General features: G+C 40.6%; 1 protein-coding gene across 6 annotated transcripts in view; it reads left to right on the top strand.

The window, feature by feature from the left end:
• LOC139760474 (uncharacterized) overlaps positions 1-24,123 on the top strand; it is a 236,446-nt gene that overhangs the window by 170,307 nt on the left and 42,016 nt on the right. For all 6 annotated transcript variants that reach the window (XM_071683751.1, XM_071683749.1, XM_071683748.1 and 3 more), the window contains one exon: positions 20,755-21,017. In XM_071683751.1, coding sequence (XP_071539852.1) covers positions 20,755-21,017 — 263 coding nt within the window. The remainder of the gene's footprint in view (positions 1-20,754; positions 21,018-24,123) is intronic.

The following is a 24,123-nucleotide window of genomic DNA, read 5'->3' as shown; positions in this document are numbered from 1 at the left end:
CCTTTTGCACCTTTCTCTTGACCTCCTGCTTCTTTCTTTTATACATCTCCCAGTCATTTGCATTATTTCCCTGCAAAAATCATCCAAATGCCTCTCTCTTCTCTTTCACTAATAACCTTACTTCTTCATCCTACCACTCACTACCCTTTCTATCACATACTCCCACCACTCCTGTTTCAAGAGTAGTGCTACTCCTTCCCTTGCTCTTGTCCTCTCACTAACCCCTGACTTTACTCCCAAGACATTCCCAAACCACTCTTCCCCTTTACCCTTGAGCTTCGTTTCACTCAGAGCCAAAACATCCAGGTTCCTTTCCTCAAACATAGTACCTATCTCTCCTTTTTTCTCATCTTGGTTACATCCACATACATTTAGACACCCCAATCTGAGCCTTCGAGGAGGATGAGCACTAAGGCAATGAGCACTCCCTGCGGGACTCCTTCTTCTGTTTCCCCTTTTAGAAAGTGAAAATACAAGGAGAGAGTTTCCAGCCCCCACTCCCGTCCCCTTTTAGTCGCCTTCTATGACACGTGAGGAATGCGTGGGAAGTCTTCTTTTCCTTGGTAACTTGTATGAGGGCATATTGATTTAGAGTGTGAAGGTATTTACACACAAAGCATCAGATTGGAGAGGAGCAGTGTGGTTTCAGAAGAGGTAGAGGATGTGTGGATCAGGTGTATGCTTTGAAGAATGTGTGAAACAGATACTTAGAAAAACAGATGTATTTATACATGGCATTTATGGATCTGGAGAAGGCATATGATAGGGATGATAGAGATGATTTGTCTTAAGAATATATGGTGTGGGAGGTAAGCTGCCAGACACAGGGAGATGTTTTCGTCAAGAATGTAAGGTGTGTGTACGAACAGGAAGAGAGAAGAGTGAATGGTTCCGGGTGAAGGATGATCTGCAGGAAGGGTGTGTAATGTCACCATTGTCATTAAATGTGTTTATGAATGGGATGGTGAGGCAGGTAAATGTAAGTCTTGGAGAATGGGGTGTGCATGCAGTCTGCGGGGAATAAGAGGGCCTGAGAAGTGAGTTAGGTGTTGTTCATCGATGATACAGCAGTGATGGCCGATTGTAGTGAGAAACTGCAGAAGTTGGTGACTGAGTTTGGAAGAGTGTGCGAAAGGAGAAAGTTGAGAGTAAATGTGAATAAAAGCAGGTTATTAGTTCAGCAGGCTGAGGGAAAAGTCAGCTGGGATGTAAGTCTGAATGGAGAAAATGGGAGGAGTAAAGTGTTGTAAATATCTAGGAGTGGAGTTGGCAGCAAATGTAACTATGGAAGCAGAAGTGAGGCACATGGTGGGGGAGGGGATGAAGGTTCTGGGAGCAATGAAGAATGTGTGGAAAGAGAGAATGCTATCATGAAGGGTAGAAATGGGTATACAGTTGCAAGGCATGGGCTATAGACAGGGTTGTGCAGAGGAGGGTGGATTGTTGGAAATGAAATGTCTAAGGACAACATGTGGTATGAGGTGATTTGATCGAGTAAGTAATGAAAGGATAAGAGAGTTGTGGGGTAATGAAAAGATTGTGGTTGAGAGAGCAGGAGAGGGTGTGTTGAAATGGTTTGAACATATAGAAAGAATAAGTAAGGAAAAGTTGAGGATATATGTGTCAGAAGTGGAGTAAACAAGGAGAACCAGTAGACCAAACTGGAGACAGAAGGATGAAATAGAAAAGACTTTGAGCGATCAGGGCATGAACATACTGAAGGGTAAAAGGCATGCACAGATAGAGTGAATTGATACACTGTGGTATACTGGGGTCAATGTGCCATCAATGGACTGAACCAAGGCATGTGAAACATCCAGGATAAACCATGGAAAGGTATGTGGGGCCTGGGTGTGGACAGGAAGCTGCAGTTTCTGTGCATTACGCATGACAACTCATGTATGGATGTGAACGGATGTTGCCTTTCTTCATCTGTTTCATGGTGCTACCTATCTGACACAGGGGACCGTGATTGGTTGTGGGGCAGAAGGGAATGTATATTTCAATCTTCTTTTCTTTTCATTCATGCATTTTTGCTGTTTCCTGAGGGGTGGGGTGACATTGGGAATGGATGAAGGTAAGCAAGTATGCATATGTAAGTGTAGATGTATGTATATGTATGGATATATAGGTATATGCACATGTATGTGCATATATGTACATGTGTAAATTTGTGGATGTGTCTTTCATCTTTTTCCTGGCGCTACCTTGCTGACATGGGAAACAGTGGTCAAGTATGAAATATGTGTGTATGCATGAATAAAAAAAAATGTAAATATGTATAGGGGATAAGGAGAAAGAATACTTCCCATGCATTCCTCACGTGTCGTAGAAGGCGACTAAAGGGGACGGGAGTGGGGGGTTAGAAACCCTCCCCTCCCTGTTTTTTCACTTTCTGAAAGGGGAAATAGAAGAAAGAGTCACGCTGGGAGTGCTCATCCTCCTCGAAGGCTCAGATTGGGGTGTCTAAATGTGTGTGGATTAACCAAGGTGAGAAAAAAGGAGAGATAGGTAGTATGTTTGAGGAAAGGAACCTGGATGTTTTGGCTCTGAGTGAAACGAAGCTCAAAGGTAAAGGGGAAGAGTGGTTTGGGAATGTCTTGGAGTAAAGTCAGGGGTTAGTGAGAGGACGAGAGCAAGGGAAGGAGTAGCACTACTCCTGAAACAGGAGTGGTGGGACTATGTGATAGATGTAAGAAAGTAAACTCTAGATTGTTATGGGTAAAACTGAAAGTGGATGGAGAAAGATGTGTGGTAATAAAAAGAGTGTGGTTGAGAGCAGAAGAGGGTGTTTTGAAATGGTTTGGTCCCATGGAGAGAATTAGTGAGGAAAGATTGACAAAGAGGATATATGTGTCAAAGGTGAGGGAAAGAGCAGTGGGAGACCAAATTGGAGGTGGAAAGATGGCAAGTGTTTTGGGAGCAGCTGAGTGAGTGTGTTAGTAGTTTTGATGCACGAGATCGGGTTATAGTGATGGGTGATTTGAATGCAAAGGTGAGTAATGTGGCAGTTGAGGGAATAATTGGTGTACATAGGGTGTTCAGTGTTGTAAATGGAAATGGTGAAGAGCTTGTAGATTTATGTGCTGAAAAAGGACTGGTGATTGGGAATACCTGGTTTAAAAAGAGAGATATACGTAAGTATACGAATTTAAGTAGGAGAGATGGCCAAAGGGCATTATTGGATTATGTGTTAATTGATAGGCACACGAAAGAGAGACTCCTGGATGTTAATGTGCTGAGAGGTGCAACTGGAGGAATGTCTGATCATTATCTTGTGGAGGCTAAGGTGAAGATTTGTAGAGGTTTTCAGAAAAGAAGAGAGAATGTTGGGGTGAAAAGAGTGGTGAGAGTAAGTGAACTTGGGAAGGAGACTTGTGTGAGGAAGTACCAGGAGACACTGAGTACAGAATGAAAAAAGGTGAGAACAAAGGAGGTAAGGGGAGTGGGGGAGGAATTGGATGTATTTAGAGAAGCAATGATGGCTTGCGCAAAAGATGCTTGTGGCATGAGAAGCATGGGAGGTGGGCAGATTAGAAAGGGTAGTGAGTGGTGGGATGAAGGAGTAAGATTTTTCATGAAAGAGAAGAGAGAGGCATTTGGACAATTTTTACAGGGAAATAATGCAAATAAGTGAGAGATGTATAAAAGAAAGAGGCAGGAGGTGAAAAAGAGGGCAAATGAGAGTTGGGGTGAGAGAGTATCATCAAATTTTCGGGAGAATGGAAAGATGTTGTGGAAGGAGGTAAATGAAATGCGTAAGACAAGGGAACAAATGGGAACTTCAGTGAAGGGGGCAAGTGGGGAGGTCATAACAAGTAGTGGTGATGTGAGAAGGAGATGGAGTGAGCATTTTGAAGGTTTGTTGAATGTGTTTGATGATAGAGTGGCAGATATAGGGTGTTTTGGTCGAGTGGTGTGCAAAGTTAGAGGGTTAGGGAAAATGATTTGGTAAACAGAGAAGAGGTAGTAAAAGCTTTGCGGAAGATGAAAGTCGGCAAGGCAGTGGGTTTGGATGGTACTGCGGTGGAATTTGTTAAAGAAGGTGGTGACTGTATTGTTGACTGGTTGGTAAGGTATGTATGATTCATGGTGAGGTGCCTGAGGATTGGCGGAATGCTTGCATAGTGCCATTGTACAAAGGCAAAGGGGATAAGAGTGAGTGCTCAAATTACAGAGGTATAAGTTTGTTGAGTATTCCTGGGAAATTATATGGGAAGGTATTGATTGAGAGGGTGAAGGCATGTACAGAGCATCAGATTGGGGAAGAGCAGTGTGGTTTTAGAAGTGGTAGAGGATGTGTGGATCAGGTGTTTGCTTTGAAGAATGTATGTGAGAAATACTTAGAAAAGCAAATGGATTTGTATGTAGCATTTACTGATCTAGAGAAGGCATATGATAAAGTTGATAGAGATGCTCTGTGGAAGGTATAAAGAATATATGGTGTGGGAGGGAAGTTGTTAGAAGCAGTGAAAAGTTTTTATCGAGGATGTAAGGCATGTGTACGTGTAGGAAGAGAGGAAAGTGATTGGTTCTCAGTGAATGTAGGTTTGTGGCAGGGGTGTATGATGTCTTCATGGTTGTTTAATTTGTTTATGGATGGGGTTGTTAGGGAGGTGAATGCAAGAGTTTTTGAAAGAGGGGCCAGTATGCAGTCTTTTGTGGATGAGAGAGTTTGGGAAGTGATTCAGTTGTTGTTCGCTGATGATACAGCGCTGGTGGCTGATTCATGTGAGAAACTGCAGAAGCTGGTGACTGAGTTTGGTAAAGTGTGTGAAAGAAGAAAGTTGAGAGTAAATGTGAATAAGAGCAAGGCATATGATAAAGTTGATAGAGATGCTCTGTGGAAGGTATAAAGAATATATGGTGTGGGAGGGAAGTTGTTAGAAGCAGTGAAAAGTTTTTATCGAGGATGTAAGGCATGTGTACGTGTAGGAAGAGAGGAAAGTGATTGGTTCGCAGTGAATGTAGGTTTGTGGCAGGGGTGTATGATGTCTTCATGGTTGTTTAATTTGTTTATGGATGGGGTTGTTAGGGAGGTGAATGCAAGAGTTTTGGAAAGAGGGGCCAGTATGCAGTCTTTTGTGGATGAGAGAGCTTGGGAAGTGATTCAGTTGTTGTTCGCTGATGATACAGCGCTGGTGGCTGATTCATGTGAGAAACTGCAGAAGCTGGTGACTGAGTTTGGTAAAGTGTGTGAAAGAAGAAAGTTGAGAGTAAACGTGAATAAGAGCAAGGTTATTAGGTACAGTTAGGTACAGTAGGTTTGAGGGACAAGTCAATTGGGAGGTAAGTTTGAATGGAGAAAAAGTGGAGGAAGTGAAGTGTTTTAGATATCTGGGAGTAGATTTGGCAGCGAATGGAACCATGGAAGCGGATGTAAATCATAGGGTGGGGGAGGGGGCGAAAGTTCTGGGAGCGTTGAAGAATGTGTGGGAGTCAAGAACATTATCTTGGAAAGCAAAAATGGGTATGTTTTAAGGAATAGTGGTTCCAACAATGTTACATAGTTGCGAGGCGTGGGCTATGGATAGAGTTGTGCAGAGGAGGACGGATGTGCTGGAAATGAGATGTTTGAGGACAATATGTGGTGTGAGGTGGTTTGATCGAGTAAATAATGATAGGGTAAGAGAGATGTGTGGTAATAAAAAGAGTGTGATTGAGAGAGCAGAAGAGCGTGGAGAGAATGAGTGAGGAAAGATTGACCAAGAGGATATATGCGTCAGAGGTGGAGGGAACAAGAAGTGGGAGACCAAATTGGAGGTGGAAAAATGAAGTGAAAAAGATTTTGAGTGATCGGGGCCTAAACATGCAGGAGGGTGAAAGGCGTGCAAGGAATAGAGTGAATTGGAATGACGTGGTATACAAGGGTCGACATGCTGTCAATGGATTGAACCAGGGCATGTGAAGCGTCTGGGGTAAACCATGGAAAGTTATGTGGGGCCTGGATGTGGAAAGGGAGCAGTGGTTTTGGTGCATTATTACATGACAGTCAGAGACTGAATGTGAACGAAAGTAGCCTTAGTTGTCTTTTCCTAGTGCTACCTCGCTCACATTTGGGGGGAGGGAGTGGTTATTTTCATGTGTGGCAGGGTGGTAATAGGAACGAATAAAGGCAAACAGTATGAATTATGTGCATGTGTATATATGTATATGTCTATGTATATGTATGTATACATTGAGATGTATAGGTATGTATATTTGTGTGTGTGGATGTGTATGTATATACATGTGTATGTGGGTGGGTTGGGCCATTCTTTCGTCTGTTTCCTTGTGCTACCTCGCTAACGCGGGAGACAGCGACAAAGCAAAATGAAATGAATAAATAACAAGTTACCAGTTACACTCAACAGACTTAAATTTCTCTGTAGTTTGAACACTCATCTTTATCCCCTTTGCCATTATACAGTGGCAGTATACATGCATTCCACTAATCCTCAGGCTTCACTATGATCCATACATTCATTGAATATCCCTACCAATCTATCAACAACACAGTCACCCCTTTTTTGAATAAATTTAACAGCAGTATTACCCACTACTGCCACCTTGCTGAATTTCATCCTCCGCAAGGCTTTCACCATCACTTCTCTCTTCACCAAACCACTCTCCATCACTCTCTCACTTTGCATACCACTCAAACCAAAACATCATACATCTGCCTCTCTATCATCAAATACATTTAACAATCCTTCAAAAGAATTACTCCATCTCCTCCTCACTTCATCACTGCTTGTTATCACTTCCCCTTTTCCCCCTTCACCGATGTTTCCATTTGTTCTCTAGTCTTTTGCTCATTATTTACCTCCTTCCAAAACAACATATTCTCCCAAAAATTTAATGATACTATCTCACCGCAACTCTCATTTTCCCTCTTTTTCAACAGCTGACTTCCTGCTGCTTTCTTTTATACCCTTTCCAATCATTTGCACTCCTTTGCTGTAAGTACTTCCTAAGTGCCTCTTTTTTCTTTCACTAGCAACTTTACTTCTTCATCTCAGCCCTCTCTCATTTGCTCACTTCCCACCTTTTGCATACCACATGCATCTCTTGCACATTTTATCACTGCTTCCCTAAATACCCCATTCCTCACTCACTCCCCTCACTTCATTTGCTGTCACCTTTTGCCATTCTGCTCTTAATCTTTGCCAGTTGTTTTTCACATAAGTCTCCTTTCCAAGCTCGCTTACTCTCTACTTTCTTCTCAAGAAATTTTTTTCCTTTTTCGAAAACATCTAAAGATCTTAACCCTTGCCTCCACAAGATAGTGATTAGATATCCTACCAGCTCTCTACTCTCTCTCAGCACATTTACATTCAAAAGTCTCTTTTACTTGGCTATCAATTAATGTATGATATGATGATGCCTGTTGACCATCTCTCCTACTCACATACTTATGTATATCTCTCTTTTTAAACAAAGTATTTCCAGTCACCAGTCATTTTTCAGCTCACAACTCCACAAGCTCTTCACCATTTCCTTTCATAACACTGAATACCCCATGCACACCAGTTATACTCTCAACTGCCACATTACTTACCTTTGCATTTAAATCAGCCATCACTAATACACTGAGTGAGTGTTTCTCCCCTACTTGGGAAATTGTATGGGAGGGTATTGATTGATTGATTGATCAAGTGTTTGCTTTGAAGAATGTGTGTGAGAAATTCTTAGAAAACAGATGGATTTGTATGTAGCATTTCTGGATCTGGAGAAGGCATATGATAGGGTTGATAGAGATGCTTTGAAGAACATCTTAAGAATATATGGTGTGGGAGGTAAGCTGCTTGAAGCAGTGAAAAGTTTTTACCAATGATGTAAGGCGTGTGTACGAGTAGGAAGAAAGGAGAGTGACTGGTTCCCAGTGAAGGTCGGTCTGTGGCAGGGGTGTGTGATGTTCCCCATGGTTTCTAATTTATTTATGGATGGGGTGGCTAGGGAAATAAATGCAAGAGTTTTGGAGAGAGGGGCAAGTATGCAGTCTGTAGGGGATGAGAGGGCCTGGGAAAGGGTCACGTGTTATTCACCTATGATACAGCTCTGATGGCTGATTTGAGTGAAAAACTGCAGAAGTTGGTGACTGAGTTTGGAAAAGTGTGTGAAAGGAAAACATTGAGAGTAAATGTAAATAGGAGCAAGGTTATTAGGTTCAGTAGGGTTAAGGGACAAGCTGATTGAGATGTAAGTTTGAATGGAGAAAAATTGGAAGAAGTGAAGTGTTTTCGATATCTGGGAGTGGACTTAGCAGTGAATGGAACCATGGAAGCAGAAGTGAGTCACAGAGTGGGGGTGAAGTTTGTGGGAGCCGTGAAGAATGCATGGAAAGAGAGAATGTTATTCATAAAGCATAAATGGGTATGTTTGAAGGAATAGTAGCTCCAAGAATTTTATATGGTTTTGAGGCATGGGCTATGAATAGGGTTTGTATGGAGGAAGGTGGATGTGTTGGAAGTGAAATGTTTGAGGAGAGTATGTGGTGTGAGGTGGATTGATTGAGTAAGTAATGAAAGATTGAGAGAGATGTGGAAATATAAAGAGTGTGGTTGAGAGAGCAGAAGAGGGTGTGCTGAAGTGGTTTGGGCATATGGATAGAATAAGTGAGGAAGGATTGACAAAGAGGATATATGTGCCAGAGTTGGAGGGAACAAGGTGAAGTGGAAGACCAAATTGGAGGTGGAAGGATGGAGTGAAAAAGATTTTGAGCGATCGGGGCCTGAACATATGAGAGGGTGAGAGGCATGCAAGGAATAGAGTGAATTGGAACGTTGTGGTATAACGAGGTTGACGTGCTGTGAATGGACTGAACCAGGGCATATGAAACGTCTGGGGTAAACAATGGAAAGGTCTAGTGGGGCCTGGATGTGGATAGGGAGCTGTGGTTTCAGGTCATTACACGTAACAGCTAGAGACTGAGTGTGAACGAATGTGGCTTTTTTTTGTTTTCCTGGTGCCACCTCACTGAAGCAGGTGGTTGTGATGCTGTTTCTTGTGGGGTTGGGTAGCACTAGGAATGGATGTGGACAAACAAATATGAATATTTACCTGTGTATATATGTATATGTATGTGTATGTGTATATTTTGATGTATATGTATGTAGATGTGCATGTATGGGTGTTTATGTATATAAATGTGTATATGAATGGTTGGAAAATAAAAAGATGTTTTGGAAGAGGGTCAATAAAGTGAGAAAAATAAGAAAACAAATTGGAATATTGGGGAAGTGGCAACAGGCAGTGATGATGAGAATAGATGGAGTGAATACTTTGAAGGATTGTTGAATGTGTTTGATATTGGGTAGCAGATGCAGGGTGTTTAGTTTTGTAGAGGAATGGAAAGGAAGAGAGCCATGGCAAACGGTTTGGTGGAAAAAGAAGAGGTGATTACAGCTGTTCTTAGGATGAAATGTGGTAAGGCATATGGAGTTGAATAAGTTAGTTAGGATTTTCAATGTATGCATGGATCGTGATGAGGTACCTGAGGATTGGTGGAATGCACATATGGTGCCACTGTATAAAGGAAAGGGGGACAAAGGTGAGTCTCTGAATTACAGAGGTAAAAGTATGTTGTATAGAAGAGTGGTGATTGAAAGGATAGTAGCTGGCATGGAGCATCAGATTTAGGGAGGAACGTTGTGGTTTCAGGAGTGGTAAATGATGTTTGCTTTGAAGAATGTGAGATTGTGAGTGATGAATTGTTAGAAACAGGAGGCTTTTTGATTGTGGCATTTATAGACCTGAAGAAACCATATGATTGGGTTGATAGAGATGCTTTGTGGGAGGTTATACAAACATACGGTGTGGGAGAAAAGCTTTTAGAAGCAATGAGGTGTTTTTATTAAGAGAGTAAGGCATGTGTGTGAGTAAGTAGAGAGGAGGGTGAATGGTTCTAGGTGAAAGTGGGTTTGTGGCAAGGGTGTATTATGTCATCATGACCCTTTGATTTTTCTCTGAACAGGGTGGTAGTGGAGGTAAATGCAAGGGTCTTGGGGAGAGGGGCATCTATACAATCTGTAGTGGGTCGATAAGATATCACGATCGTACTGAGGTGTGTGTAAATGACACAAATAGAGATGTGCTTCCAGAGCAGACTTCATAGATACTGTATCATATTTCAGTTCTGTTATGAATGTATTGAAATAGAATATTAATTGGTACAATATATTCATATTGCTAAAAAATATGGGAAAGTCATATCAAACAACAAAAGTGTTTCCCAGATAAACAGATGTCCTTCGTACCTCTTGAACTCTCCTCCATACCCTGCTCCCATGTGATTAGGAATGCAACTTTCCATTCACACAGTAGTTGTAAGTGGTTCGAGGTGGTTATAAGAGTGAATGAAGGTTGTTTCTATCTTGATGGATGCAACTCTCACCAATATTGCCATGTGCAGCTTTTGAAACAATTTTCATTTCTTTAATCAGAATCTAGATTATTTAACTTTTTCTTTCATGGACAAAACATCAAAGACCAAAATACCCAATAGCAATGATTAATTGTATGTTTTATAGTACATACCCTATCTTAGAAAAAACCTTGCTATCAATGCTGTCTCAATTGTGGCACCGTACATACGACATCAGCATCTTGAACCTACATGTAATGAAATCCATATGTTTGTTTACCACAGTGCCTCCATCCCCACCAGTAGAATCTAGAGCCCAGAGGTACATAAGCCCCATCTATGAACTATTTTTATAGCATAATCAGAAAACTTCTATACAGTGTAAGGATTGTTGTTGAAAGACTTTTAACAAAGAGCATCAGTAGACTAGTAAGTCCTTTCAAGGCTATTTACAGTGGTAGATATCAGTTCACATTAGTGTGGTAAAAGTATATAGTCATACAGATGTTTCAGAAGGAGTAAACCTTCAAACTTTTTATGTAACTAAGGAGTCACAAATAATATTTTTCGTGGACTAAAAGATATATTTATCAAGTCTGTTCTTAAATGTATCTGTGGTACTGCTTTCAACTCCTCTTTTATGGTAACTCATTCAATATGTGAATGACTGTGTTGAAAAAGTACTTGGCCTTCTTGGTGCAATGTTTGCCCAAGTTTGTATCCATTACTATGCACATAATTGCATGAATCAAGCATTAAGTAGCTGCTTAGATGGATAGTATTAAAGACTCATAAATTTGAAAAACCTGTATTAGATCACCTCTTAACCCTCTCTTTTCTAAGGTAAATATTTTTATGCTTTATAGTTGGCTTTCATGGGATTCAGATCTCAGTTTGGGAATCATCTTGGCAGCTCAACACAATACTTTTCCTTTTTGTCTCTGCCTTTTTCAAGTAAGGTGACCAAAACTGAACAAAGAATTTAAGATAGGGATGTACCAGTGAATAGTAAAGAGTGGGAATGATCCTTTGACCTAAATATGAAAACCCTACTCAAAAATCCAAGAATTTTGTTTACACATTTTACAGCTTCTGTACACAACTTGCCATAGCTTCATTGTCTTGAACCCAGTCACCATTACAGGTATTTTATGGACCAACTTATAGGTTAATGGCTCTCTTCTATCAAAATTATAAAACTTCTTAGGGTTTTTGTTGCTGTTTTCAGCAACATATGCTTCATGCTGATGTTTACTGTAACACAAAAATTTCTTCGTTTCTGTGTGCAGATTCATATACTTTATTTATTGGTCGTTGGTCTATTTGAGTTTCTTGTTAGCTTCTTTCTTATACAAGAAGCACTTTTCTGTTTCATCATTCCATTATTTTGGCATTTTATGGAAAAAGGTTGTATCCTTTGCATTGAGATATGTTTCCTCTACAGTTTTGAAAGTTTTACTGAAGCTTTTCCAAGCTATGGCCATAATGTTTTCATTGACAGTATTGTCCTAGATTTGTCGGTTGAGCAGTGCAAAGATCATTAAGATTTTATGGGTCTAAAACCTGATAATTTTCCAGTACTTTCATGTTGACCAGTAGTGTTGATAGTCAACTCAAAATAATTTGTAGGTGATCACATGTACAGATACACCACCGATTTTCCAGCACTCTTGGTTCCGAAGCCTTGCCGGATTAACCATTTTACCAGACCAAATATGGTCACATAATAATTCATCAACACACCTCTAACCCACTAATTATACATCTCCCATGTGTCTAAAGTATACTGTGGACTGTTAGAAATTTAAATTAAACAAATATTTCATGTAAATTAAATAAATAAATGAAATACATTATACACCTGCTCAGGACTGAGGTGCTCGTCAGCTACGAGCTTCACAAATTTGTCCACATACTCGGCAGCTCCTTCATGGTTTGCCGACCTCTTTTCTCCACACACTTTATTCATGGAAATTCCATGATGCTTTTTGAATCTTTGAAGCCATCCTTCACTATAGTTATGCTCATGTTGTAATTTAAGTTCTTTATGGAACAACTTAGCCTGGTTCATTATCATGTTACCTGACAAGTCCACTCCATCACTCTGACGCTGTTGAAACCATTCCATCATCACTCAATCATGCTCAGTACTCTTGCCATCTTTCATAGTTTTTCTAATTGTCATTTCCTTCTTGGAATTGCTGTCTGCATAGAATCTCAATATTTTATCCTTTGCTTCTTTATATCATAAACACTTGACGAACCAATACTGTAGATGTCACACAGCTTATGCACCAAAACACCATGGTCCATTTTTTCAACAGTTCTACTTTATCTTGGATCAATATGGACTGGCTTACATTTGACACCATGACTGACACTCATATGTTTTAGATGCTATACCTAGGGTTAAATTTAAGCAAAATAAACTAAGAATCTCACAGAATTGCGGTATCACCACCAACAAGTGTAGTGTAAAGAATGTAGATAAGCCTGTCCTACACACAACACCATCTCTGGCCACCCAGTAAACTAGTCTGGTGGCTGCACTAATTTCAAGTTCCCTCATGTAATTTTGTCTGGACTAAAGGAGGTACCAAACCATCAGTTGCAGGAAATTTGGTTGTGTATCTGTACTAATTTTTTTCTCCAGCTTCAACATTGTTAATGAGATTTTCATTTGTAGCTAGAACTGAATCTAATTTGTTCTCACTATGAATAGATTTCTCAGTTAATTGCAATAAGACACTATCAAGAAAATTTAGGTAGACCCTGCACCCATAGCTGTAGGAAAAGGATTCCCCCTATTAGATACTGATCTATCTGTCTATATCTCTGGTGTCCACTCCCTCTGGGAACTCCCATCAAGAGGTGGCAATGGCAAAAGAGTCTTCACTTATCCCAATCTCCACTTATCCCTGTCCTCACATGCCTCCCTCACATACACCATTCCATGCTTTCTTTCTCTGTTTCTCTCCCTCCAGTATTCCTCCACCCTATTTGCCTGTGTCACAGGTGGTCTTCCACTCATACCAACCCCTTTAATTGCAGTATCATGCACTCTCCTTGTAAACTCCCTGTCTTGCATTCTTTCCTTATGCCCATACCACCTCAGAGTATTACTTTTCACCCATTCTACCACTCCACAATTCATTCCCTCAGCATTTTCTTGGCGTACCACATCTCTCATACACCCTTTCATTTCTTTCTTCATTCTATCTAGTCACACCACATGCTCTTCTCCAATAGCTCATTTTCATAGCCTGGAATCTTGACCTCTGTGCCTCATTCTGTGTCAATGTTTTGGTTGTATAGATTAGGGTTGGGAGGACTATGCTGTCCCTTAATCTTCTCTTCACTTCCATACTTACTCCTCTACCCTTCATTATTCTATTAAGGGAACCAATGACTCGTCTACCCTGTACTCCCTTGTTTCTCTCCCCATAGCCATATCACAATTTAGTACACTTTCTACTTTCACTTTATATGGTTTTAGAAAATCTGTACTTTCACTCTGTTTCCTTTCAAACACGATTACTTTACTTTTACTTGCATTTACCTTCAATTTCCTTTGCTTACACTCATCGTAAAACATACTCACAACCTTCTGCAATTCATCTTCACTCTCCGCAAACAACACAGTATCATCCACAAACAGGCTTGCCACTGACCACCGTATCTCACTGTCACACTCCATCACTACACCCCTTTTCACTAGTTTTGCTTTCATCTCTCTTTATCACTCCATCCATATTTATAAATATATAAATATATATCCCTGGGGATAGGGGAGAGAGAATACTTCCACACATTCCCCGCGTGTCGTAGAAGGCGACTAAAAGGGACGGGATCAGGGGCTAGGAACCCTCTCCTCCTTGTATTTCAACTTTCTAAAAGGGGAAACAGAAGGAGTCTTGCAGGGAGTGCTCATCCTCCTCGAAGGCTTAGACTGGGGTGTCTAAATGTGTGTGGATGTAACCAAGATGAGAAAAAAGGAAAGATAGGTAGTATGTTTGAGGAAAGGAACCTGGATGTTTTGGCTCTGAATGAAATGGAGCTCAAGGGTAAAGGGGAAGAGTGGTTTGGGAATGTCTTGGGAGTAAAGTCGTGTTGGTGAGAGGACAAGAGCAAAGGAAGGAGTAGCACTACTATAGCAGGAGTTGTGGGAGTATGTGATAGAGTGTAAGAAAGTAAACTCTATAGATTGATATGGGTAAAACTGAAAGTGGATGGAGAGAGATGGGTTATTATTGGTGCCTATGCACCTGGTCATGAGAAGAAAGATCTTGAGAGGCAAGTGTTTTGGGAGCAGCTGAGTGAATGTGTTAGCAGCTTTGATGGATGAGACCAGGTTATAGTGATGGGTGATTTGAATGCGAAGGTGAGTAATGTTGCAGTTGGGGGTATAATTGGCATACATGGGGTGTTCAGGGTTGTAAATGGAAATGGTGAAGATCTTGTAGATTTTTATGCTGAAAAAGGACTGGTGAGTGGGAATAGCTGGTTTAAAAAGAGAGCTATACATAAGTATACATATGTAAGTAGGAGAGATGGCCAGAGAGCGTTAATAGATTGATGTGTTAATTGATAGGCGCGACTTTTGGATGTTAATTTGCTGAGAGGGTCAACTGAAGGGATGTCTGATCATTATCCTGTGGAGGCAAAGATGAAGATATGTAAAGGTTTTCAGAAAAGAAGAGAGAATGTTAGGGTGAAGAGAGTAAGTGAGCTTGGAAAGGAGACTTGTGTGAGGAAGTACCAGGTGTGATTGAGTGCAGAATGGAAAAAGGTGAGAGCAAATGACGTAAGGGTAGTTGGGGAGGAATGGGATGTGTTTAGGGAAGCAGTGATGGCTTGTGCAAAAAAAAAGCCTGTGGCATGAGAAAGGTGGAAGATGGGCAGATTAGAAAGGATAGTGTGTGGTGGGATGAAGTAACATTGTTAGTGAAAGAGAAGAGAGAGGCATTTGGAAGATTTTTGCAGGGAAATAGTGCAAATGACTGGGAGATGTATAAAAGAAAGAGGCAAGAGGTGAAAAGAAGGTAAATGAGAGTTGAGGTGAGAGAGTATCATTAAATTTTAGGGAGGATAAAAAGTTGTTTTGGAAGGAGGTAAATAAAGTGCGTAAGACAAGAGAACGAATGGCAACAACGGTGAAGGGGCTAATGGGGAGGTAATAACAAGTAGTGGTGAAGGAGATGGAGTGAGTATTTTGAAGGTTTGTGGAATGTGTTTGATGATAGAGTGAGAGATATAGGGTGTTTCGGTTGAGGTGGTGTGCGAAGTGAGAGGATCAGGGAGAATGATTTGGTAAACAAAGAAGAGGTAGTGAAAGCTTTGTGGAAGATGAAAGCCAGCAAGGTGACAGGTTTAGGTGGTATTGCTGTGGAATTTATTGAAAAGGGGATGACTGCAGCGGGTTTGGGCAGTATTGCTGTGGAATTTATTAAAAAGGGGGTGACTGTTGTTGACTGGTTGGTAAGGATATTCAGTGTATGTATGGTTCATGATGAAGTGCCTGGGATTGGCGGAATGCATGCATAGTGCCATTGTACGAAGGCAAAGGGGATAAAGGTGAATGTTCAAATTACAGAGGTGTCAGTTTGTTGAGTATTCCTGGGAAATTATATGAGAGGATATTGACTGAGAGGGTGAAGGCATGTACAGAGCATCAGATTGGGGAAGAGCATTGTGCTTTCAGAAGTGGTAGAGGATGTGTGGATCAGGTGTTTGCTTTGAAGCATGTATGTGAGAAATACTTAGAAGAACAGATGGATTTGCCTGTAGCATTTATGGATCTGGAGAAGGCATATTATAGAGTTGATAGAGATGCTTTATGGAAGGAATTAAGAGAATATGGTGTGGGAGGTACGTTGCTAGAAGCTAGAGGATGTAAGGCATGTGTACGAGTAGGAAGAGAGGAAAGTGATTAGTTCCCAGTGAAAGTTGGTTTGCAGCAGGGGTGCGTGATGTCTCCATGGTTGTTTAATTTGTTTATGGATGGGGTTGTTAGGGAGGTGAATGCAAGAGTTTTGGAGATATGGGTAAGTATGCAGTCTATTGTGGATGAGATGGATTGGGAAGTGAGTCAGTTGTTGTTCGCTGATGATACAGCACTGGTGGCTGATTCGGGTGAGAAACTGTAGAAGCTGGTGACTGAGTTTGGTAAAGTCTGTGAAAGAAGAAAGCTGAGAATAAGTAAGTTTGAATGGAGAAAAACTGGAGGAAGTGAAGTATTTAGATATTTGGGAGTGGATTTGGCAGTGGATGAAACCATGGAAGCGGAAGTGAATCATAGGGTGGGGGAGGGGGCAAAACTTCTGGAAGCCTTGAAGAATGTGTGGAAGTCGAGAACATTATCTCGGAAAGCAAAAATGGCTATGTTTGAAGACATAGCGGTTCTAACAATGTTGTATGGTTGCGAGGCGTGGGCTATGGATAGAGTTGTGCGCAGGAGGGTGGATGTGCTGGAAATGAGATGTTTGAGGACAATATGTGGTGTGAGGTGGTTTGATCGAGTAAGTAATAATAGGGTAAGAGAGATGTGTGGTAATAAAAAGAGTGTGGCTGAGAGAGCAGAAGAGGGTGTTTTGAAATGGTTTGGTCTCATGGAGAGAATGAGTGAGGAAAGATTGACCAAGAGGATATATGTGTCAGAGGTGGAGGGAATGAGGAGAAGTGGGAGACCAAATTGGAGGTGGAAAGATGGAGTGAAAAAGATTTTGAGTGATCGGGGCCTGAACATGGAAGAGGGTGAAAGGCGTGCAAGGAATAGAGTGAATTGGAACGATGTGGTATACCGGGGTCGACGTGCTGTCAATGGATTGAACCAGGGCATGTGAAGCATCTGGGGTAAACCATGGAAAGTTCTGTGGGGCCTGGATGTGGAAAGGGAGTTCTGGCTTCGGTGCATTATTACATGACAGCTAGAGCCTGAGTGTGAATGAATGGGGCCTTTGTTGTCTTTTCCTAGCGCTACCTCGCACACATGAGGGGGGGAGGGGGATGGTATTCCATGTGTGGCGAGGTGAATGAATAAAGGCAGACAGTGTGAATTGTGTGCATGGGTATATATGTATGTATCTGTGTGTGTATATATATGTGTACATTGAGATGTATAGGTATGTATATTTGCGTGTGTGGACGTGCATGTATATACATGTTTATAGGGGTGGGTTGGGCCATTTCTTTCGTCTGTTTCCTTGTGCTACCTCACAAACGCGGGAGACAGCGACAAAGCAAAATGAAAATATAAAAATAAGAACAAGGTTATTAGGTTCAGTAGGGTTGAGGTAAGTTTGAATGGAGAAAAACTGGAGGAAGTGAAGTGTTTTAGATATCTGGGAGTGGATTTGGCATGGGAGCTTTGAAGAATGTGTTGAAGGCGAGAATGTTATCTCGGAGAGCAAAAATGGGTATATTTTAAGGAATAGTGGTTCCAACAATGTTTTATGGTTGTGAGGCATGTGCGGAGGAGGGTGGATTTGTTGGAAATGAGATGTTTGAGGACAATATGTGGTGTGGGGTGGTTTGATCGAGTAAGTAATGAATGGGTAAGAGAGATGTATGTGGGGATGGGGATGCCATTTCATTAGTGGCGGGGTAGCGACAGGAATGGATGAAGGCAGCAAGTATGAATATGTACACGTGTACATATGTTTATGTCTGTGTATGTATATGCATGTATACATTGTATATGTGCGTGTGTGGGCATGTATGTATATGCATGTATATGTAGGTAGGTTTGGCCATTCTTTTGTCTGTTTTCTTGCAAAACCTTGCTAACGCAGTGAGACGGCGGTTAAGTATGATAAAATATAATTTATAAAAGCTTTGGTATTCATGGTGTATTCCAGGGATGTAACCACAATAAATAGCATTATTTATTTTTATTAAAGTAAGGTTTGTCATTTCAGAGTTTGCAGAGATGGGGGTGTTTTATATTACATAGTATACATGTTTTGAAGATATGTGTACACCACATTTTGATCTGCTGTTGCTGGCATGAACGTAGTGATGAGAACTATTCACTGTTAGTTGATATTTTTACAGTATTGGCATGAATATGATAATATTTGCTCTGTTGTATAAGTAAAGATGGTTAGCTCGAAACAAGTTGCTGTATGGACATCTGTGTACATCTAGTGTAAACTAATTCATATGTTTTGTAATCATATTTTTTTTTCTTAATGGTAGCTAGTGTTGAATACATACTTTGTTCTTCAAGATTTCTTTTAGATATACTTTTATATCATATAGGTCAAAGTTGAACAGCAGGTATGTGTGCTGGATATATTGTATCATAATTTTCTAATTTAATACCCTTGAGTGAATAATTTGTCTCCAACCAGTCAGCTTTACATAGATAAATTCTGCCTTACATATAGGCATTGTTTGAACCAGTGTCTGTTTGAGTGGATGATCACTAATGACAAGAACTTCTTACCCTTTCCTACCCTCCCCTTTTTTTATCAAGTGACTTCATTGTGATTAAACAGGAAATTACACATTAGCTGTTAGTGTAAATTGGTGATTGGACAAATTAGGTTGCTTTTTTTTTTTCTTTTTTTTTTAAGATGGGTACCAGTCACCCAGTTTGATTGAATTTTTGGCATTAGTAAAAGTGACCATCAACAAGAGAAAGAGAATAGCTTGTTGTTAAAAAGATATTTTTGTTGTATATCTCTTAGATTCAGTGAGGAAGGTTAACCCTTTCGTTTTGCAGAGCCATATTTATGGCTGGTAGTATCATGATGTGCCAAACCACATCTGTGGCACTAAATATTCACACCCTCATTTAAGTTCCCAACTGCTGTTTGCCTCCACATCTTATCCACAGATGTCACTTAACAACCTAACAACACAGCTGGAAATATCACACATCACAGTCACCCATAAATCTTCAATGAAGGATAACTGTGTCATTGTAGTGAAAAGCATTTATGCAGCAATTATGATAGTCGTTTTTACAGTAAAAGAAGTATGTTTGAAGGAATTGTGGTTCCAACAATGTTATATGGCTGCGAGGCATGGGCTATAGATAGAGTTGTGTGGAGGAGGGTGGATGTGCTGGAAATGAGATGTTTGAGGACAATATGTGGTGTGAGGTGGCTTGATAAAGTAAGTAATGAAAGGGTAAGAGAGATGTGTGGTAATAAAAAGAGTGTGGTTGAGAGAGCGAAGGGTGTTTTGAAATGGTTTGGTCACATGGAGAGAATGAGTAAGGAAAGATTGACAAAGAAGATATATGTATCAGAGGTGGAGGGAACGAGAAGTAGGAGACCAAATTGGAGGTGGAAAGATGGAGTGAAAAAGGTTTTGAGTGGTCGGGGCCTGAACATGCAGGAAGATGAAAGGCGTGCAAGGAATAGAGTGAATTGGAACGATGTGGTATACTGGGGTCGACATGCTGTCAGTGGATTGAAGTAGGGCATGTGAAGCGTCTGGGGCAAACCATGGAAAGTTTTGTGGGGCCTGGATGTGGAAAGGGAGCTGTGGTTTCAGTGCATTATACATGACAGCTAGAGACTGATTGTGAATGAATGTGGCCTTTGTTGTCTTTTCCTAGCCCTACCTCGCGCACATGCGGGGGGAGGGAGTTGTCATTTCATGTGTGGCGGGGTGGCGATTGGAATGAATAAGGGCAGACAGTATGAATTATGTACATGTGTATATGTGTATATGTCTGTGTGTGTATGTGTATGTATACGTTGAGATGTATAGGTATGTATATGTGCGTGTGTGGACGTGTATGTATATACACGTGTATGTGGGTGGGTTGGGCCATTCTTTCGTATGTTTCCTTGCGCTACCTCGCTAACGTGGGAGACAGCAACAAAGTATAATAAAATATAAATAAAATATTTTTGTGTATTTTATGAAAGTGAATAATGCATATAGAATGTAAAAGATACATATAATATGTAAGAAATATATACAGTATGGAACATGTGAAATCATACCCTGTATGGAAACCCATGATATATGTAATGTGAAGGTGTATTTAAGATAAGATTATATTTTGAAAAAAAGCATAATCAGTTTATGATTACATGAATTAGGAGGATCCCTAATCAATTTATAATTACATGAATCAGGAGGATCCATGGTGCTTGAGGCAATTAATGATTGACAAAGAATTTCCAATCAAGTGTATAAAGAATATATTATAAGCAATACATAGTGACACTAAAGAAGTAATTTCAGCAGTAAGATAACTAAATTGAATTGAATTGTAGTGCTAAATATATATACTGATGACTGCATTTGCCATCCTTTACATGGTAGGAGGGGTAAAGTTGAATAGTTATATAATTTTTTCAGTAAAGATTTTCTAACTACAAATTACAGATTACTTTCTAATGCTTCCTCGTATGTGTTATTAATGTGAAACTGTAAAAATTTTCTAGGTTCCAAAGGTGAATTCCAAAAAGGAAGGCAATACAATCCCAGCAGATCTAGCCAAGCGGCCAGAGATCACCATCACTCCCATTCCACGCTCCACTACTTCATTAGGTGTTCCAGAGACATCACCAGGATTATTAGAAACTGGTCTTCCCACGATGCAACCAGGACTCAAGGCCCTTCAGTTAGCTGACCTCATGACTCTTGAGGGATTGAAATCTACGCTAGGAATGTCAGCACTTCAAGATCTTGCAAAGATTGCAGAGAGGTAATTAGATGTGTTATATCTTTATTAGATAATTCTCTTTGAAAATTTATCAACAATGCATTTAAAAGATATACTGCCACTTAAGGAGGATTCTTATGCTTAAAAGAATATGTATGCAAGCAAGTGAGACCATTTATTCATCTGTTCCTGCTACTACCTAACGCATGCTGGAAAAGGGGAACAGGTATGAAAAAAAATGATACAGGCAGACTTAGTATAAGATTTTATCTTTCTTTTACTTAAAATTATTACTTGTTAGTGTTCTTCATTTCAACTTTCAGTCTACTAGAGTAGTATCCTCCTAGGTGAAAAGTGTACAGATCTTCGACTTTGCTTCCATCAGATAATGATCAGATCTCACCAGGTGCTCCCCTCAGCACAGTCACATTCAAAAGTTTTTTTTTTTGCATGTCTATCAATAAGTACGTAATCCAGTATTGCCTGCTAACCATCTTTCCTATTCAGCCACATATACTTTTGTATGACCCTCTTTTTAAATCGTGTATTCCCAGTCACTAGTCCGTTTTTAGCGCACGACTTCACAGGATGTTTACCATTTCTGTTCACCTTACTGAACATCCCATGCTCTCATCTACCACATTATTCACTTTTGTATTTAAATCACCCATCATTAATACCTGGTCTTTTGAGTCAAAGCTGCTGATAAACTCTCTCAGCTGCCCCCAGAGCATGCACCTTTCATCATTCTTCTCTTAGTCGGATGTGTAAGCACTAATAATTACCCATGTCCGGTAATCCACTTTCCTTCTCATCTACATCAGTCTAAAGCTCACTTCCTTACACTCTTTCAAACATTCCTACAACTCCTGCCTCAGCATTAGTTCTACCCTTTCCCTAGCTTTCATCCTTTTACTAACCTTTGACTTTACCTGTTAGACATTCCCAAACCATTCTTCCTCCCTACCCTTGAGTTTTGTTTTACTCAGAGCTAGAACATACTGATTCCTTTGCTTAGACATACTACCATGCTCTCCTCTCTTCTCATTTTGATTTCATCCACACACTTTCAGACACCCCAGCCAGTGTCTTTAATGAGGATGAGCAAACCTGGTTTGACTCTTGCTCCTGTTCCACCTACCAGAAATTGAAATACAAGAAGGAAACAGTTTTCGTCCTCTTGCTCCTGTCTTTCCTCCATTGTTGCTTTCTACTAAAACTGGGGAATACTTGGGAAGTATTCTTTCTTTCACATTCCCAAGGGTGTGTTGAAAATTAAATGCTTGAGGATGGCATGTGGTATGAGGTGGTTCGATCGAGTAAGTAATGAAAGGGTAAGAGAGATATGTGGTAATAAAAAGTGTGCTTTAGAGAGCAGAAAAGAGTTTGTTGAAATGGTTTGGACTTATGGATAGAATGAGTGGGGAAAGGTTGATAAAGGGGATATATGTGTTAGGAGTGGAGGGAATAAGAAGTTAGAGACAAAATTGGAGATGGAAGGATGGATTATAAAAATCTTGAGCAATCGGGGTTGGAACATGCAGGAGGGTGAAAGGCGGGCACGGAAGGGAGTGAATTGGAAGGATGTGGTATACAGGGGTCGATGTGCCATCAGTGGACTGAATCAAGACATGTGAAACATCTGGGGTAAACCATGGAACGTCTGGATATGGCCTTTCTTTGTATGTTTCCTGGTGTTACCTTGCTGATGCAGGGGGTGGTGATTCTGTCTTCTGTGGGTTAGGGTGGCATTGGGAATGGATGAAGGCAAGCATATATGAAAAAATATGTGTGTATATATATGGTTTGAAAAGAGAGATATACATAATTTACATATGTGAGTAGGAGAGATGGCCAAAGGGCATTATTGGATTATGTGTTAATTGATAGGGATGTAAAGGAGAGACTTTTGGATATTAATGTGCTGAGAGGGGCAGCTGGAAGGATGTCTGATCACTGTCTTGTGTAGGCGAAGTTGAAGATTCGCAGAGGTTTTCAAAAACGAAGAGAGAATGTTGGGGAGAAGAGAGTGGTGAGAGTAAGTGAGCTTAGAAAGAACACTTGGGTGAGGAAGTACAAGGAAAGACTGAGTGTACGTAGAATGGCAAAAGGTGAGAGCAAATGATATGAGGGGAGTGGATGAGGAATGGGATGTATTTAGGGAAGGAGTGATGGCATGTGCAAAAGATGCATGTAGCTTGAGGAAGGTGTGAGGTTGGCATATTAGAAAGGGTAGTGAGTGGTGGGATGAAGTAGTAAAAGATGTTAGTGAAAGAGAAAAGAAGGCATTTGGATGATGCTTACAAGGAAAGAGTGCAAATGACTGGGAGATGTACAAAAGAAAGAGGCAGGAGGTCAAGAGAAAGGTGCAAGGGTTGAAAAAGAGGCCAAATGAGAGTTGGGGTGGGAGAGTATCATTAAACTTTAGGGAGAATAAAAAGATGTTTTGGAAGGAGGTAAATAACATGCGTAAGACAAGAGAACAAATGGGAACATGGGTGAAGGGGGGCAAAGGGGAAGTAATAACAGGTAGTGATGAAGTGAGAAGGAGATGGAGTGAGAATTTTGAAGGTTTGTTGAATGTGTTTGATGATAGAGTGGCAGATGTAGGGTGTTTTGGTCGGGGTGGGTGCGAAGTGAGAGGGTCAGGAAGAATGGTTTGGTTAAGAGAGTAGAGGTAGTGACAGCTTTATGGAATATGAAATCCAGCAAGGCAGCAGGTTTGGATGGTATTGCAGTAGAATGTATTAAGAAAGGGGTGACTTTGTTGTTGATTGGTTGGTAAGGATATTTAATGTATGTATGGATCGCGGTGAAGTGCCTGAGGATTGGCGGAATGCTTGCATAGTGCCACTGTACGAAGGCAAAGGGGATAAAGGTGAGTGTTCAAACTACAGTGGTATAAGTTTGTTGAGTATACCTGGAAAATTTTATGGGAGGGTATTGATTGAGAGGGTGAAGGCGTGTACAGAGTGTCAGATTGGGGAGGAGCAGTGTGGTTTCAGAAGTGGTAGAGGAGGTTTGGATCAGGTGTTTGCTTTGAAAAATGTATGTGAGAAATACTTAGAAAAACAGGTGGCTTTCTATGTAGTATTTATGGATCTGGAGAAAGCATATGATAGGGTTGATAGAGATGCTTTGTGGAAGG

Source organism: Panulirus ornatus, chromosome 37 (assembly GCF_036320965.1).
Source record: "Panulirus ornatus isolate Po-2019 chromosome 37, ASM3632096v1, whole genome shotgun sequence".
NCBI lineage: Eukaryota > Metazoa > Arthropoda > Malacostraca > Decapoda > Palinuridae > Panulirus > Panulirus ornatus.
The sequence above is the reverse complement of the archived record's forward strand: the minus strand, read 5'-3'. Positions and strand labels throughout refer to the sequence as shown.